General features: G+C 40.0%; 1 protein-coding gene across 4 annotated transcripts in view; it reads right to left on the bottom strand.

Annotated features, from left to right (window-relative positions):
• NTRK2 (neurotrophic receptor tyrosine kinase 2) overlaps positions 1-18,893 on the bottom strand; it is a gene marked incomplete at its 3' end in the record, with an annotated part of 340,861 nt that overhangs the window by 130,938 nt on the left and 191,030 nt on the right. For 3 of the 4 annotated variants that reach the window (XM_084238704.1, XM_084238705.1, XM_084238706.1), the window contains exon 11: positions 7,602-7,790. In XM_084238704.1, coding sequence (XP_084094830.1) covers positions 7,602-7,790 — 189 coding nt within the window. Of the gene's footprint in view, positions 1-4,019; positions 4,049-7,601; positions 7,791-18,893 lie in introns of those variants that run through there. The other variant, XM_084238707.1, reaches the window with a different exon arrangement.

Raw genomic sequence — 18,893 nt, 5'->3', positions numbered from 1 at the left:
GCCCTTCACAATACTCAACTCCCTCAAAAGAGCTAACTGACTAGGTGAAGACTAGGGTGAGGAACTGAGAGACCAAAAGCAATTGTTTGCTTCACTTGAGGAATGAACATACGTGGAATCAGGGAGAGTGTTGACTCTAAACCCGTGCTCTCAGTCTACCTTGCCAGAATGAGAAGTCTCTCACTTCCTGAGTCTTCCCAGCTCACATGGTACTCGCCATGTGAGAGTTGATTTAGGATCCCTCCAGTCCAGATTTTACCTTGCCAGTCCAGTCCCCCAGCTGTCTTAAGCCCTGCGTACCAATCAGCAAACATAAAATCTAAAACTGGCAATTACACACAGTGTTTTCCTCAGACTTCCCAGCATAATTCACCCAAAGGGAACGATTATTATAGAAATATGAACAAAATACAGTACTAATAAAGACAAGAGCATGAACAGTTAGACTGTCCAGCATGGAAGATTAAAAGAATATCCATAAAGCTATAACTTCATATATCCAAATGACATTGTCAGGAATTACCACAAGTTCTTAAAATTATAGATGAAATTTTATTTCACCTTTGTTGCTTAAGCTTTCTAAATTTCCTTGTATTACATATGTGTGTGTGTATATACATATATTATTTTTTAATATGTTGTTTTAGGGCACTTTGTATAATTAAGACTTAATTCTGTCTCACTAGCGAAAATGATTGGGCCTTTACCAACCCTGGTGATGAATCACTGGGACTGTCCTGGTTAAAACTGAAAATTTCATATCCTAGGCATCTCTTCAGACCTAATGGTCTCAGCAATACATTCCCTTTTCCTTAGGTCATAAATACTGCCTTATAATTCCTCCCTCCCTGAGGGAGTTGAAACATTCAAAAATACATAGCATCCTCTTAACAAAAAGGAGCATGTTCAGACACAGGGTGGCACAGATTCAACCCTTTAGGCAGCTCTTTCCATCTCAGAAGAAAGCTTGCAACCCCATTTGGGACTGAGCCTGAAGAAAGAGGTTGCCTTTTTACTTGGCTGTTCAGTTAAACTGAGAAGTGCAGTGACCCTTGAACAATGCAGGCATTAGGGTCACACACACACACACACACACACACACACTTCAAAATCCACGTGTAACTTTACAAACCCCCAAAATGTAATGACTAATAGGCTGCTTCCTAATAGCACAAATAGTAAACTAACACATATTTTGTATATTATATGTATTATATTCTGTAGCCTTACAATAAAGTGAGAGTTTAAAATGATAATAAAAAATTATAAGGAAGAGAAAATACATTTATAGTCTTTTCAACTTCTTGGCCAAGTGTATATTTATTGAATTTATTGAAAAGAATCCAAGTAAAAGTGGACTCCTATAATTCAAACCCTTGCTGTTCAAGGGTTAGTTCTTTTCTGTCCATGGTATGGAGAAAATTCATCTTACCTGTCTCTCAAGAGAAGTGACAACTAACAAGGAACAGAGCACCAAGCAAACCAAGCAATCAGGGAGCATAAAGGGAGCGTGACTGTGCGTCACTGAGGAGAGCAGTATGATGGACTCTTGGAGGAAAACCCTCACCTGAAGGGCTCCCATCTCAGGCTGGCAGAATTAGGAAAGAAATAATTCAGAAGGAGAAAAGCTGTACCTTATTACAACAGCTTCCTTAAAGAATTGAGTGTCATAAGCAAGGAAAGTTCCCATTTTGCCATCTCTAAGATGGGGCACTCAACTGTTCAAAGCATCTGGATAGAAGGGACTTCTTACAACATAAAAGGATCCTCTGCACTTGTGTTTGCTAAGCTGGCCTGGGGGACAGTCTGCTGTGAAAGACAGAGGTGCAGCTTGCTTAGATTCATCTTGCCAGTACCCACATACCACGCTGGGCCTTGGAATTGCCCAGAACAAAAGCTTTAGCAGCCTGCATCTGTTGGCAGCCTTCCAGCACATCACTGATGATTTGGTGAAATTGAACTGAGAAGACTGATGCGTGGAAGATGCATAATTTCATCTTGGTTATCTGATGATGGGAAAGTAAAAACAGTTTTCAAAATACAACTGTGAGTGGCTTCCCAACCAAAATCCTTAATAGTTTCTTTTTTCCTTTGCAACTGTGAAATACAGACTTGGAGTGTTTCCTCTAGGAGGTCAAGGTTTCCTAAAACAGGTGGTATTCCTTTTTTGATAACAAATAATATCACCCCAGGTCAAATGCTAGTAAAATACTGTTTCTTATTTGACTTAGTTGTACATGTGTTTGAAACTGGTTTGTGAACAAATCTTCATTTCAGTAGAGTTTATAACGTGGCTCACATTTTAAATGTAGTTAGGTAGCATATATTCATTGCCTTTATTCTAGGGAACTCAAGTTGTTTCTTTTAAGCATTATTTGATAGCTTCTTATAATTTCCTCTGGAGCTGAAAAGACACTATAATATCAAGCTGTGATAGCTAACAATGGGGGACTATGGCACCATGAGGGAGAGAGAATTGGAATTGGGACCTGCAGAATTCAAGCAACATGCCATGAAGACCCTCAGCGGATGAGTTGTCAACCCAGTGGTCTGTAAATGAAGCAATTTCTAAGGATCTTAAAATAACTGCATTCTCTCCATCTTAAAACTCATGCTGGGCAGAATGGACTTAGCTTATTTTTAAAGTGTAGGTCATAGCCTTCAAAGAGATACAAACATTTCCCAAAGCAACAATTCTTTGGTCAATTAAATACTTAGAATAAAATACACTTTTGAAAGACAAAATTAAGAGGCAAAGGTCACAGAAAAGTGCTAACATAGTTGTTCCTACCTGTTTTTAAATCCTATCTCTGCCATCAAAATGGCCCAAGGCTTATGTTCACAATGAAGTTTGAAGATAACCTTGGAAACTCTCAGGCCCACACCCTTTAATCTAACGATGTCCTAGGGTCCTCGATGCCATTCAGAATTTTTGCTCATGTCCACTTGAACAGTGCAAATATTTTCAAATCCTCTACAGCTCAGAGAAAAATATCTCCTTCATTCCTATTCCCTTGTCAGTAACACAATGACAATGTAGCTAAGGCAGTTAAGGAGGGCAGAGGGTGTACCCTGTGTGATCTTTTCCCTTTAGTCCTAGCTGGTCTATGAATCTGTGCTAATTTACATAATTGCCTAGTAAGCATGTAACCAATGGGAAAACACACATACATCAACATATACGCACATACATACACATGTGTGAACAATAATAGAGAAATATGGCACACTCTGCAGGAAATCAGTAAATATCCATTTCATTGAAAATGGCAAAAAATCAGAATTCTTTGTAAGCATTACCACAGGGAGTTACCAGCCCTAGGTACACACAGAGGGCGTGCACTGCAAAAGACAAACACATACAGTACATATTTAGAGACACTTTTTAATTGAATTTAGGCCCTAGGCTGGGATCCTAGCTAGTTTACAAGGATGCTCTAGGAAAGACATGATTGTACTATGTGATGATGATAAGTCTATGGCATTTGCTTTCTTTCAGGGAAGCTAAAACGCATCCCCACCCTTCAGAAAAACCCAAGATTGATGATTCAGGAGTTTTGCTGGTTAGAGGTCTTTTCTTTCAGTCCTACTTTTCTCAGCAGTCAAGGAGAGGATAGAACAGCTGTCCTTGAGCCGAGTTTGTAAATCCTACTGGGAAACTAACCCGTGCTGTCAGATGACATGGCTTTCACGTTTAAACAGACTAGTTGAATTAAAGACCAACTCCAGACTTGATGTTGCTGAGCTCATCAGCTCCATCTTGCCATCCTGATTGATCGAGGAGATGGGTCTATAGTTAGAGTGGCATAGTACATTGACTGGTTAGTCATTAGAGCACTGCTTTCTCTTTGGAAGGCAACTTCTTGCTTGGCTAGTTTATGGAAGCTAAGGAGTGACGTCAAGATGTTGTCTGGCCAGAATTTGCAGATAACCATAGAACTCTTCTCCTCCATCAGGCATGGATTTAGCCTCCTTTATTTCCTGCAGTGACACAGGAGCCTCCAAATACCAAATTATTATCAGGCGGTCTTGGGGGAACCTCTGGGCCCTGCAATAAAGTAGACAAACTTGCTATTGGAAAGTGCCCAGGAGCAATTCAGCCCTGTTCAGATTGTTCTAAAATCCTGTAAACCATCTCTGGATTTTGTAAATGAAAACCTCACATAGATGCTAATAGTGAGAAGGTACTTTGGGCATGAAATTTATGACCATCCTGTGTGTAAATAATCTTGAGCAATCATTTAAGGAAATCTGGTTTGAGTATGTTTTTTCTTGGTCTGTTCTGTATTTGAAGTTAAGCTGTGGAAGTATGGAGGCTTTGTGATTTTGGACAAGCCACTTCTGAGCATTGTCTGTAATATAAGGTGTTTGTATTAATTGATCCAAAGGTCAAACAGGTGTGAAATATGGACCAAATTTAACTCATCCTATCAAAGTACATCATCATTATATGATAATATCTTTCACCACTGGCCCCCCAGTGACAACCCTGAGGGCAAGGAGCATATCATCATTATCCCTGAGTCTTTAGTTTCTAGCATTGTAGGAATATTGTGGGAAAATCAGTAGATATTTAGTAAGTCTCGTCCTCTATATATTGGATTCTTACAGTTAGTTGAAATGAGACCAAGGTCACTCTTTGTAAGAACATGGATATATTATGAAGGTTGACAACTTATAATTGCGTGTCACTTGAGAAAAGAGAATTAAATATGCTGGTGTGTGGTCCAAAGCTCTGATAGGTCCAGAGGTTGGCGGCAAATTGTACATGTGATATTTTGCCTTAAGCAAATGGGTAAAGCCCTAAAGTCTGTCTTGATCTTCTTAAATCTGTTTTCAGATATAATCTGAGCAACTTATTGTAAGAACCCTTCCTTAGATGTTCTTCACAGGTTTGTAAAAATACTCAATGGGGATCACTTAATTGAAAGTTAAATTCCCAAAATGTTATGGTCCTATAGCAACATATCCTTCTGAATGTCATATCTATGCATTTAAAATACTTTAACTTCTGAATAACTGCAATTAGGATGTTCAAATAATCGATTTTTTGTTAAAGGATTATTTCTGCTAAGAGCACTGTCAAAATATTCTAATTGGTTAGTATATCTTTAAAAACTCTAATAAGTAAATGAGGATGTAGGCAAGTTTAATAGTTATAGAGTCAATGAAAAAACTATGAGTCGTCTTGTTATAAGTTTGTTATCAGCTCATTTTTCTATAATATATTGTCAAATGTGGTCAATTTCATATATGATCAACTTCAGGCCAGCATCGAAGCTAAATCATATCCATGCTGTGAAAGAGTAGTTCACAGAGTTTCTGCTCCCTAGGAGCTTACAATCTAATCTAAAAAAGACAACTAAACACATACACAAGAGTGATCACATTTAGGACCTGACAAAAGGCAACAGATACATTGAAGATGAAGGAAAAAATATAGCACAAAGAATGGCATTTAAGAAAGGGTAAAGGGAAGACAAGAAGTAAATTGCTACTTCATTCCCATTCCTTGAAAAACCATTCATGGAAGATGTATGATTTTCATTATTAAAATAATTAAAGAGTATATGGTTTGATGCCTAGAAGAAATGAAAATTTCAACTAACAAAGATGCTGAGTTACTGATAACACTGTGTCAGGTAAGGACTGTTGGTTGAAGGCCCAACAAAACTTTATAAGGAAGAAACTGTCAAATAGTCAGAAGCTGAGCAGATGCTACAGGCATCCTCAATTCCCTTCTAATCCTTCCAAGTGGGGATGGAACAGATTGAGCCACAAAACAAGACTCCTCCAAAATATTCAAAATGTCTGACCCAACACCTTTGCAAAAGTCTCCATGGAATTGGAATCTAGATTAAGAAAATGGTCTTTGGAAGCTTCCTTGTGGAATCTGTGAGGGAAGAAAGCCCCTCCAGATGGAGACACTCACTCACAGCTGTCTGGTTCACTTTTCTCCATAAGATATCCTTACTTGTTTGTTTGCTTTCTTGCTCATTTGTTCATTTTCTCTGTGCACTTGTTGGACTGATGTTATTTACTTGATTATTAAGCTTTATCTTTCCTCCATTGAAAAAGGAAAGCAAATTTTTGAGGACAGGATGATTTTAGCGAACTTAACTATATTACAGCCCAAGGCTCACCAAATCACATTATACAGTCTAGTACTGGTGAGTCAGAGGTGTCAAAGTACTCTATTCCTATATAGAACAATCAAATTGTTGACAGATTTTACCATCACAGTATGTTACTTTGCCTTATTCAATATTTTACTATTATTCATGCAAGTCATTTCAAGTACCTTCGAAAGAGTCTTAACAAAGAATGTACATGTTAAGCAAAGCCACCACACATCTTGTTCACAGCATAATGACAACATTAGATGAATGTTAATTCAAGAAACTCAGTAGTCTTCATTATGCTATTCTATTTGTCTTGTCATATTCCATTTTCAACTGAAATCTACAGTGTGGTCTACTTTCTCACATTACAAGCTTATGATACGGTTCTTGTTAACATTTAAACTCAAATTCAATGTTAAATCTACCTTGCAACAAATTTGAATGAATCAGAGAAAATCGCAGGTGTTTCCTTATAGATAAATATACTCATTGTTAAACACCTTTGTCCTATGGGAGTTCTCAATGGAAAGTCCCCAAAGTCTAACCTTGCAATCATGCTACCTTACCTCTGAGGCAGGGGTGAAAAACAATATTTAAGATGGGGTAAGAAATGCAAACAGACAGAAGGTACCCATTCATCAGTCCCAGGAAATCCCTAGAATCTGGGCCACCTGATGTTTTAACCTTCCCGGTTGTTTGTTCATATGTGAGGGAAGGTTTGATGTTCTAATGGCATATCAATATTTGTCTACAGTGATTTTATTTTTCGTTGTTGTCTGCAAGGCTGTGTTCCATTAGATAGATAGATAGATAGAGAGAGAGAGAGAGAGAGAGAGAGAGAGAGAGATATCTGGGTAGTGACTCAGAAGAGAGGGTGAGAGTTTATGAGAAAAATTCCAGGCTCCCCAAGAGAGGTTAATGGGTTAATTTGGTTCTGAGAAATATACGTTATCAGACTTAGCATGCATATCTTCCGTTGTGATGTCTTGTCCCTGTTACAGCAGCACAGGTTTCATGCTGGGAAGTAGAAGTGAACAGAGAACACAGAGCTACATGATCTGATACCCCCTTGTGTGCAACATATCACCTTCCATCATCACTGCTGGTGTGTGTAACGACTTTAAAATTTAAATCACATCAATTTCTTGCCTTTTGTAACTGAGGTATGTGGCTTTTAATAACACTTTAGTTTCTGTCTCCATTTCAAGATTAACAGGCCTTGATTCCAACTTCATGTTAACAGATAGTTTTGGAAAATGGATCCCAAGAGAAGTCAGTATCTACCATGGTTCCAGTCCCAACTGGAAACAGATCCTGATAATTCCATAAGCAAAAAACTATTCCATGGGCCCAAAGTACCAAGAATCTTCCAACATTTCACTGCACCCTCCTCAGTCATCCTTTTCTGGGACTCTGATAAACACACTGTTGATACAGCTATGCAACAAATGGGAAATAAGTGTAAGCAGCTGTACTTACATGTGTCTGGCTTGAGCTGACTGTTGGTGATGCCAAAATACTGGGGATTTTCAATAACAGGGATCTTGGTCATTCCAATTATGACGGCATCAGGGCCGCCCTCTGAAGACGATGGAGTGTTACTCCCATTGGAGATGTGGTGGAGTGGACTGGCAGAGTCATCATCATTGCTGATAACTGAAGCTGGCCCTGGAGTTGGAAAAAACACATATTCTCCTGTAATTTTTCAATACCTCGATTGAGCTATAAATCCACTCATTTAAAGTATACAATTCAGTGGGTTTTAATATATTCAGGGAGTGTCACAACCATCCCTATAATCCAATTTTAGGGTATTTTCATCATTCCCCATTGCCCCATTCTTCCCACCCACAGCCCTAGGTTTCCACAAATTTACTTTCCATCTTTATTCGTTCTATTCTGGACAATTCACATAAATGGAATCATAACATATGTGATCTTTAGGGAAAGGTTTCTTTTAATGTTATGTTTTTAAGTTTCATTCACTTTACGCATGCGTCATTATTCATTTTTATTGTCAGGTAACTTTCCTATCCATGGATAGGCCACATTTTGTTTATCTGTTTGTCTGCTGGACATTGGATGGTTTCAGATTTGGGACTACTGTACAGAGTGTAGCTGTTAGTATTCATGTACAAGTTTTTTGTGGACATACATTTTCATTTCTCTGGGTGGAATTGCTGGGTCATTTGGTAGCTCTATGTTGAAGATTTTCTACCAAACCGTTTTTCAGAGAGACTGTTCCATTTTATAGTCCCACCAGCAATGTGTGAAGCTTCCAATTTATTTACTTCCTTCTATTGTAATTTAATATGCAGCCTTCCTCTCCATTCCCTGAGCATCTTCAGAAGACTCTCTCACTGAAACTCCAGGCAAGAATGTAGAACTCCTGTCTCACAGTGAGGTACTGAGAATTCAAAGATCTAAGTTCCTTTCTCCACTCTTTGGACAGTCACTCACCTTCTTGGTGCCTCTACATTCACTCATTTTGTAAATGTGCAAAACGGTACATTCCTATTATTTTATGAGGCTGAAATGACACTACCGATATAAAAAGGTTGTGCAAATTTAAATGTGTTTATTGAGCATAAATTGCTAGAGGAATTACTAAATGAACTTACAACCTGGTAGGCTACAATGACAATGGACTCCCCCATTACTCTCTTCCTTTTCCCCCCTGTATATTCTGTCAACATCTGGACTACTTTTGCCTACAAAATATTTTCATAATATAACAGTGCTATTCCAGTTACCTATTTTTGCCTTTAACTGTATCTTTATTTGCAGAGTCATTACATTATTGGTAAATGTCTTTATACTAAAGTAATAACCATAGTATTTTCATAAAAGATTTATACTTTCTAGTCTCTGAATGGATGTGCTCAGAAACACAGCCGACACTGTCTTGTCTAAACACTTATTCCATTGACCACTAACTAACGCTCTTCATGACCAAAACTATATTCACAAAGATAAAGATTTACATGAAAGATTCAAGACAGTCAAGCTATCGGGGGTTTATTTCCATACAATAATGAGACAAAGTCCCCTAGAGGTATGTTACATATATTTCTGCAGTGCACCAAATGAGTGCAGAGTCCCATGGTATCAGATCACTGATCACAGCCACTGGCATAAGTCCAGAAGAAAATAAGAAGGAAAGGAAGAGAAAGAGGCAGTGATAAGGCAGAGTGGATCACCCAGTTAGTACAAATACAATATGAATCACTACTTCCTGAGCAAGGAATTGCATCCAATCTCCAAGATGCAAGCGTCAATACTTCCACTCATTCACTCCCTTTTCCCTCACACTTAACTATTTCAATAAGAAACACAGTAATTCTGAAAACCAAAGTTGTGGTGTCAAATGAAATCGCAATCCATCCCACACCCCCCAAGATCCATTTCCCCTGGTACAGGGATTGCCACCATTTGTAATAACAACTGGACATTCCCTAGCCAGTTGGAATTTAAACAAACTATGCAGGAGGCAGCCAACTGCTATTATAGGTAATTTTTAAAAGCATTCTCTCAAGGGGATGTGCATTTAAGTTGCCTTTAATGATACACTGTGGCTTAATTCTGCAAACAAGCCCTCACACAGCCAATTTAGAAGCCACAGAACACTCAAAGCAAAGGCAAACTTACCCGCCAATTGTGCTCATCTTGTGCCTTGTGCTCATCTAGCTTGCCAGTGTTAGCTGAGAGTGGAGTTCTACCAAGAAGAACTATCAAGTCCTTTCTAGTATCCTTGACTACCCGTTTTTTGATTTTTCTACCTGACAGGTCTAGATCACCCAGAACTTAAGCCTAGAGATGGACAATGCTTACGCCTATGCTAAGGTCTCTGTCGTGTCGATGAAACCTTCCCACCATGTTCCCTCGGCCCTTCTTGGCACAGCTGACCCCTCCTTTAGGGTTCCCAAAGCACACTGCCACCTGAACTCCCCAAAGGGGTACAATCAGGGCCGCACATTTCTCAACAGATTCTAGGTTGCACATTTGTCCCCAGAAATGCAGGTGTTTTCATGTTCAAATACTCAATATGCTGTCAGTAGACCAGGATATTTGCTCCCCAAGCCCCAATAATGATCAGGAAAAACACCAATCCCAATTGCTCTCTGGTTCACCTTTGGTGCAGGTGGCTATCAACATTCCTGCAGCCTTCAATCCTTTTGGAGGAGGCTGATGCCTGGAAAACAATGTTGAGATTCCTCTTAGTAATTCAGGCTCTGAATCACCTCTCATGTACACAGTGGAGCCCATACTCAAAGACTTCCAAAGGACTGGATCTTTGTTTCCTTTTTTTTTTTTTTAAGATTTATTTATTTATGCATACAAGAACTGGGGTACAGGCCAGAGGAGTGTGTGTTGGGGGTGGTGAGAGGATTCACCAGAGACAGAGCGGGGAACAGAACAGGCAGACTGACTGAAATAAAAATCAGGGGAGAAGTGGGTGAGTCAGGGGAGGTCTACTGCGCCATGGTGGTCACCTCCCTGGCCAGGGATCAAACTCATGCTGCAGTGGCTGCGTGTAGCTTCATAGTGCTTAACCCCTTGTGCCACCAGGGAGCCCCCCAGATCTTTGTTTCTTCTCCACCAACAAAGATACCCTTTCCTTCTCCTGGTCTCTCTGAGTAAAACCCCCAGCTCGGGTCACAGATTACAGGGGAATAGGATCTCTGTTTTGGTGGAGAAATATTTTAACCTAGCAGTGCAATAAAGCACCCAGAGTCATTTTTCAAAAGCCTTTTCACTTTGCCAGCAGGTTGCTGCTGACACATCTGAGCAACATATAAATCTCAACAATTTATCAAGTGGATTATTAATTCAAGTGCTGTTTTCTTCGTTATTGATATTTCAAATCCTGGAAGACTGATATGGCTGGCAAGGATGCAGAGAGGCAGCCCATTTTTCTAGGAACATTTTGATCTAAGGGAGAGTACAGCAAAGTTGGGAAGGGGGAGAAGCTCCCAGCAGGGACAATGAATGTCAATATAATTTGACAGCAGCCTGTCTGTGACTGTCACTGGAGGTGTCTTTGTGTGTCTGTGCACGTGCTTGAGGAGACACCAGGAAAAGACAGACAGAAGAGAAAAATCGGGGCACATCATAGTGTGTTATAAGAAATTGATCTGAGGACTTGGAAAACTTTATTATAATATTAATGAAAAGTTTCAAATTGCTGGGTATGTGCACACTTGCTGAGTTTGGGGTAGATGCCTGGAACATTTTTAGCCCATTTTTATTTTAAAAAGTCTCAGGTGCAAAGAGGCATATTTCTTTGATCAGAGCCGCTCAGAATGTAGCCTGTACATACAACTTTGCAGACTTCTCCCAGCCTATCTTCACCTTATAAGAATGGCTGAAGGTCATCTGAGAAAAGACTTTCCTTCTCTTCAAGACCAACAATGCTTTCAAGATGAGGGGAAAGGATACTGTTCTTGAGCGACTGTGTATCGTACTCTGTATCTGATGCGTCCACACCTGCGACCTTGCTGACCGGAGGAGGGACTGTCCTCTTTAGAGTCAGCCAGCTCTGAAGATGATGTAAAATGTGCAGCAACTGAGCACCTTTCATATACAGACCCACGCACAATCTCCAGGTACTATCCACCTGCCCCATCACCCCATGGCCAGGTTCTGGACAGCTGAGGGGCAGCCCTGCAGCACGGCCCCTGAGCCACTCAGCCCAGCCAGTCCCAAACCAGTGTACGCTGCCCTCTGATCCCTTTTAGAGTTGAAAGACAGTTTATCACCCAACTCTTCCCCCTGCTCTCATACACCGAGCACAAAGTCTTAAAACAGGGCACTTTCAAGATGGCACAGGAAGGACAATTTCTCTGGTAACTTGGCAAAGTAACTATGATGAGTCGTATTTGAAATTTGCCCCTAGGGGTTGGGGACAAGGCCTAAGCTTCTTGTTTCAGCTTCACCACCTCCCCCTTTCTCCTGCTTCTTCTTTGTTTCTCCTTTGCTGATTAAGAGCTTTCACCCTGGAATTCAGGGGGCTAGTTCAGAGCAAGGTGGTTTCCCCTTCAGGCCCTGTCTGGCCCAGTCTGCCCCAGCCTGCCACCCTGAAGTTCAGCTCCTCGTCATTTTCAGATCACTGGACAGACGTTGATAGAAGCTGTCCAATAGGAAAGGTCTGATGTTGGCTCAAAAAGGGAAAAAAATAGGGTTTCCTTGTGTAGCGGGGACGAACAGCTGTGTGTCAGACCCTGACACCCACACACATCTCCTGCTTTTCAATTTACCTATTGCTACCAATCAAGAGATGCCCAAGATGCCCAGATCTGAGAAACACATGCAATATGTAATGCAGTCTTGTCTTTTCATGCCTTCTAAGTAATTTCTGCCCATTGTCTGTGTACCCATAGAAAATACTGCACAAATTGGAGGTCCTGGGAGATCACACCTGATTTCAATCCTAGTGATGAGATACATTATCTACACACATTTGGTAGCTACAAACTCTGCTTTCCAATCGTCAGCACACAGTCTGAATGGAGGGAATAGAATGCAATCAAGCACAAATCATAGTGTCTGGACATTAGAGTCTTGTTATGAAAGAGAAATGGACATAAATGAACACTGATTTACCAATTGAGAAATTTATTATATCTTGGCCAATGGAATAAAGTTAAGATCCAAACTTGCCCAATCTTAAATGTTCAGCCAACTATTTGGTGTACATGGAGTGAGAATGCAGCTGCTTTTTATTTCCTTAGCTTTCCTATTAATGCAGCAATGACCTAGACATAGGAGAGTCACCGTTTCCCCACAGGATTAACACAACTACGAAACCATTCACTGCACTCAATTAGCAAAATTAATGCCTTTTCTGGAAAATGTCTAAGCCTCTTTCTCCAGCCAATCAGAAATCCAGAACACAGAAAATGAATCAAAGCCCAAGAAATATAAAGAGGATCTAAGCAGTTTCACCCAAATTAAACACAAACTCATTACTTATCCAAAGAAGGAGGGAGAAACTACTTACCAACACATTGTCTTGATTTTAATTTCCCAAATCCAAACCATGAGAAATCTGAAAACCACAACAAAACATACAATAAACTTCGAAAGAGAAGTGTAAACCAGAGGTGTTCAGCTCTGTCCTTAGTGACATAACAAAATCACTCAAAAACTCTTTCAGAACTGAAACTTCCTCTGAAAAACCTAGAAAGGAAATCTTGGGTTTTTGTGTCAAGATTTCACTATCATCCTGAGAATATCAAGATTCAAAGCAGATAAGAGACAAGAGCCTCTCCTCAAGAAAAAATGGCAGACACCCTGGGTTAATCACTCCAAGCAGTCACCTTTCTTTTTCACTTTCTCTCTTTCCCTTAGGTATCAAATCTTCTAACAGGAAAGTTGCAGTGGTGGAAACTAGACAAAGCACTTGACAGATAAACTATGGTTCCAGAACACAGCAATGTGGGAAAATAATATGAGAAAATCTTCTGGAGCAGAGCCGGGCAGTGAGAAAAAAAAAAAAAAAGGCACAGGGAGTCCCATGTGAACTGGCAGGTAGGCTGGTTGGGGATTCCAGAGGAAAGCAAGGGGGTCTTGTCTAATGATTTCATTACTGAAATGTGAAAATGTGATGGTGGACAGCCTGCAGCAGCTCTGCCCTCTTATATCACAGGGCTGCAAGAGGCAGGTGTGAGAAAGGGTCTGCCAAGTGCTTGGGGGTCTCTAGTGAATAAAGCCACAGTGTAATGCCCATTTGTTTCCTGGACCATTCTCTCCTTTCCAGATCTTTTCCACTGGGTTCAGTGTGAATTCCTCACAGTGGGGAAAATCCATATAACCAAGGGAAGCTGATAAAGAAGATGGAGGCCAAATAAGTGATGGCGTTTCTCAGCTCTTTAGACCTATAGCGAATTTTACAGGCAGTTAGGGTTAAAAAATGCTATGTAGAAAAAGAGCCAATGCAAGTGAAACCATATATAAAAACTCAGCATACTCAAAAAGACCCAACTCAGGACTACATCAAATTAAAGAGCTTCTGCACAGCAAAAGAGACAATAACAAAAACAAAGAGAAACCCCACCAACTGGGAGAACATTTTTGCACACAACACTAATGATAAAGGACTGATCACAAAAATCTGCAAAGAGCTGATGAGACTCAAGAACAACAAAGAAAATAATCCAGTCAAAAAATGGGCGGAAGAGCTAAAAAGAAACTTCTCTGAAGAGGAAATGCAAATGGCCAACAGGCATATGAAAAAATGTTCAACATCACTTGTCATCAGGGAAATGCAAATCAAAACTACCATGAGATATCATCTTACACCAGTGAGAATGGCACATATTAAAAAAACTAGCAACAACAAATGTTGGCGAGGGTGTGGAGAAAAAGGAACTCTTCTGCACTGCTGGTGGGAGTGCAAACTGGTCCAACCACTATGGAGAGCTGTGTGGAGATTTCTGGACCTACTAAACATAGAGCTTCCATATGATCCAGCAATTCCACTCCTAGGTATTTACCCAAAGGACACAGAAACATCAATTCCAAAGAGCACCTGCACCCCTATGTTTATAACAGCACTGTTTACAATAGCTAAGCTTTGGAAACAACCCAAATGCCCAAAAATAGATGACTGATCAAGAAGATGTGGTACATATACACCATGGAATATTACTCAGCATTCAAAAAAGATAAACACATGCAATTTGCAGCAACATGGATGGCGCTGGAAGGGATCATGCTCAGCGAAATAAGCCAGAAAGAAAAAGAAAAATACTGGATGGTCTCACTCATAGCAGGAATCTGGAAAACTTAAATAAGGGACCAGGAAAATGAATAACTATAAGAAAGTGAAAATCAAAATCAACAAAAAACTATGAACCAGAGACACTCTATGGGGGGTAGGGGGCGGGAGAGGAGGGATTGGGGTCAAAATAAGGGGGTTGCAATTGTATGGGGAATATAAAAATAAAATTTATTAAAAAATAAAAAAAAAAAGACCCAATTCAACAACGCCATTATAGCTATGTTTTTCCCAGTATAAGTTTAGTTTTTCCTCACTCGTATCCTACAACTTCAGCTCTCCAGACTCTAAGCTGATTTTCACTTCTGATTGATGGTCCTCTGTGTGCTTTCTTCCAGGTTTCCCACATGAGATGAAGGCCTGGCCTAGCTCCAATTTTGAATAAAAATTCCTTTACACAGAGGAGGGTGAACCACACTCGGGTCCTCAGTCTCCTGAGATGGGCTGTGCTATGGATTTCTTACTCATGAGTAATTCCTTTCAAAACACAGTACAGTTTCCTATCTGTCACTTTTTGTTTTTCTATGTGTTTGATTTACATAGCTTGAAGTAAACGAGATTGAGATCTTTTTATGATTGCTTTTTCCACCTGACCGTTTTTTCAAAATCATGTTTCTGTCATACAGAAAACCACAGAAGTCTAAAGCCACAGCTGTCCCCACTGGTTAGATTTGTCAGATGATGTTGATCATTAACTAGAACAAACAAAACTGTGACGAATATCTTTCCATGTCTTATGTGTTCCCATCTCCATTTTCAAAATCATTGTTTCAAGTTGAAGCCTAGAAAGGGAATTACTGGATCAGAAGGGAGGAATGCTGTAAATTTCTCAGCACATCTGATCAAACCCTTCCCCCTCTATCAGATTTTACTTTTGCCCATAGTGTACAAAAGGGAGGAGTATATTTTGTTTTGTTCACCCCCCCTAGTATCAGCAAAGTGAAAAGATGGGAGGACAGTTTAGAAGTATTTTTTAATTTGGGAAACATAGTGTTACGGATTTTAATAAAATTGATTTTTAATTCAAAGTTTCCATACTTCTGTAATAATTCTGAAAAACTTTTTTTTAAATGTAAAGGTAGTGCTATGTTCTCTTCTGTCTTTTTTTCTTTCCTCCCTCTTTCTATCTTTCCCTCAAAAGATTTCCATCTCTATTTAAATTCTTTCAAATATATTCTTACAGCTCCCTGTGTTCTAGAGGTCTACAATTTCATGTTTTCTCAGTTTTCCAAATGAATACGACAAAAATTTCAAACACAGCATTTACCACATTGAACATATAAATTTACTGTCAAATCTCCTCCTACTATATTTCTGTTACTTATCTGTCAATATATATGTATATATATATACATCCATGCATATATATTATAGATAACGGTAAGTCTCTTCCTCTGTTACTTGTATTACACTTGCTTAGTTTTCATTCTCCAACTTATTGCTTTTAAATTATATTTCTTATAGCTAATCTTCTACTTATAATAAAGGATGATAAATATCTATTTTAACTAGGTAATGTCCCTGTAACTAAAAAATAGTCCCTTAAATTACAAGTCAGTTCACCTTATTCTGTGGATACTTCGGGAAACATAAAGGCATGGATTATAATAAAATTAAATTTTAGTTTAAATTTTCCATCTTCTGCAATAATTCTGAAAAATATTTTGTAAAAAATGTAAAGGTATTTATGTTTACTCTCATAAAATTTTCCAAGTTTCTCTTCTCTTTACTTTCCTCCCTCCTTTCCATCTTTCTCCTCAAAAGATTTCAATCTCTTGAACCTTTTAATGATGTATAAAATGAAAGACAAAGTCTTCTTTATAACATTCAAGAACCTGCATGATATGTGCCTCATCCAGCCCACCCCGAGCCTCCCATACATGTGCCTCATGCACCAACAATCCTGGCTCCACGTCTGTTATAGGACAGGGAGAGGGGCAGCCCAAACCCCGCAAACCTGCCTATTCTAAATGGGTTCTGCCATCCGCTGCATCAACACAAAACATGAGACTTTTTATTGGGAAGGAACTTTAATACAACTAGGAAACAAAACAGGTAAGGCAAAGAGTCTAGTTTCTAAATGAAGCACCCAAAGTTACCCATCCCCTCGTGGGTAAAACTCCATCCATATGGGATCGGCCCAGAACAAGGCCCCAAAACCTGCCACAAGTCTAAAGAATCTTCCAGTGGGGACCCACAGAAAAGGGTCAGAAACAACCAGACAAGCCCGGAAGGAAAAGAGCAAAATCAACATCAAGATAAAAGCTTCCATTGTCACCTCCCCATGGGTCTCACCCACATCTGTGTCACCCAGGCCACAACCAAAAGACAAGCGCAGTTTCTTCACGTGTCTCTAGGCTCCATGAGCCTCCTCCAGGTCTCCTGGCTCCATCTTGCTTCCTTCCTCAGTCTCTTCTGCTGCTTCTCTTCCTGCTCAGCTCCACCCTTCCTTGGGTTGGGCAGGGAACCTGGAACCTCCCCCTTTCCTGGGGACCACCCTGTTACAATCCCCCCTTTTAGTTTTTATTCCACCATATCTATGGTGGCACAGATCTCATGGTGTAATCTTAGGAGACAGTCTTTTTTAGGATTACAATGTGTGTAAGAGAAGCAACAATTAGTCAGCAGCATTGTCCATGAATGTCCAGTATGACAGTTTTTCATTACTTGAAAATAGTCCATTATCCAAGCCAAAAGAAAAATTTTGGAGCATTGGCTAAAACAAGATAGCAAATATATCAAAATCACAGGGAAAAAATGTTAAAATGGTTCAACTTATGCAAAAACAAATTCTCTTAACCTTGATCCCAAACGCGCGTACCATGTGCTAAGGGAGGATCTTCTCATCATCATTTCATGACTCCTGTTCCTTCGAGGCATAGCTGTATTGCTGATACCTCCATGAAGATATCTAAGATATCATCTCCATTCTCCAGACACAATGAATAGATGTTTAAAGTGGTACTTCCAACGTATATTATAGGACAATCATCATACTTCACCCTACTTTCTGGTTAATAACTTTGCCCTCCCAACTGAGAGCATTTTGAGCATTTGGACTGCAGGGGTCCCCAGCAGAACACTCACTCCCTGTAGTCATTGTTTACCTATTATCTGAGTGAGAGAGTCTGCTTGAAAGACAGAGTGGGTTAGGGGTGTATTTTCAAGCATCCCCTAATGGGAAGGCTAAGCGTGGACCATTCCCTTCTTCCATTTGCTTCCACCGAAATGGACAGGAAACTACTCCCCTGCCCTCTGTGCCACATGGAGCCACTGGCACTCCATGTCTGCTAGGCTGGTGTCTGGTACAGGTATAGTCAAAACTGCAGCTGTAAAAAGAATCAGAAAGCCCTCACTTGTAGGGCCTCCCCTGGTGGCACAGCGGTTGAGCGCTGGGTTGCGAGGCTGTCCACAGCCTCTGCAGCACCAGTTCGATCCCTGGCCACTAGCCACCAGCCACCAGCGAGGGTCCCACGAAAAAATATAAAAGAAAGCCCTCACTTGTAGAGTCATTATAGTTCACCAAGCGCCTCCCCCACCTCAGACTCTGTAACATATTATCCTCTATAGTATCAATGGAAAAGGAATTGAGATTCAGAGAAGTAGATACACTTAGCAATGTTCAACAGCTTATAGTGCTTGAGAAAGGAGACTCAGTCTTCTGATTCCAAATCAGGTTGTATTTTTATTTTGTGATAGTTATGCTTCTGATCATCCAAAATACTTAACCAAAGTTTACAACATTATGTTTAGGATTCAATTTCATATATCAAAAATCTCTCTAGGTAGTCATTGATTCTCATTTATTTATTTAATAGCTATAGCAGAGGATTCAAAGGGAAATGATCTGCATGATCTCAAGTTGCTTACAATGGGGGATTGACTAATCTGGAAGTGTGTGCAGGGTGTATGGAAACTGAAAGGAGGAACATCAATCCAAATCTGAGGGCTGGAGGGCTGTCAGGGGAAAGTTCTCTGGTTTCAGGCAACAG

The sequence above is a fragment of the Talpa europaea genome (genome assembly GCF_964194135.1).
Source record: "Talpa europaea genome assembly, chromosome: 7".
Taxonomy (NCBI): domain Eukaryota; kingdom Metazoa; phylum Chordata; class Mammalia; order Eulipotyphla; family Talpidae; genus Talpa; species Talpa europaea.
This window is presented reverse-complemented; position numbering and strand designations above follow the sequence as displayed.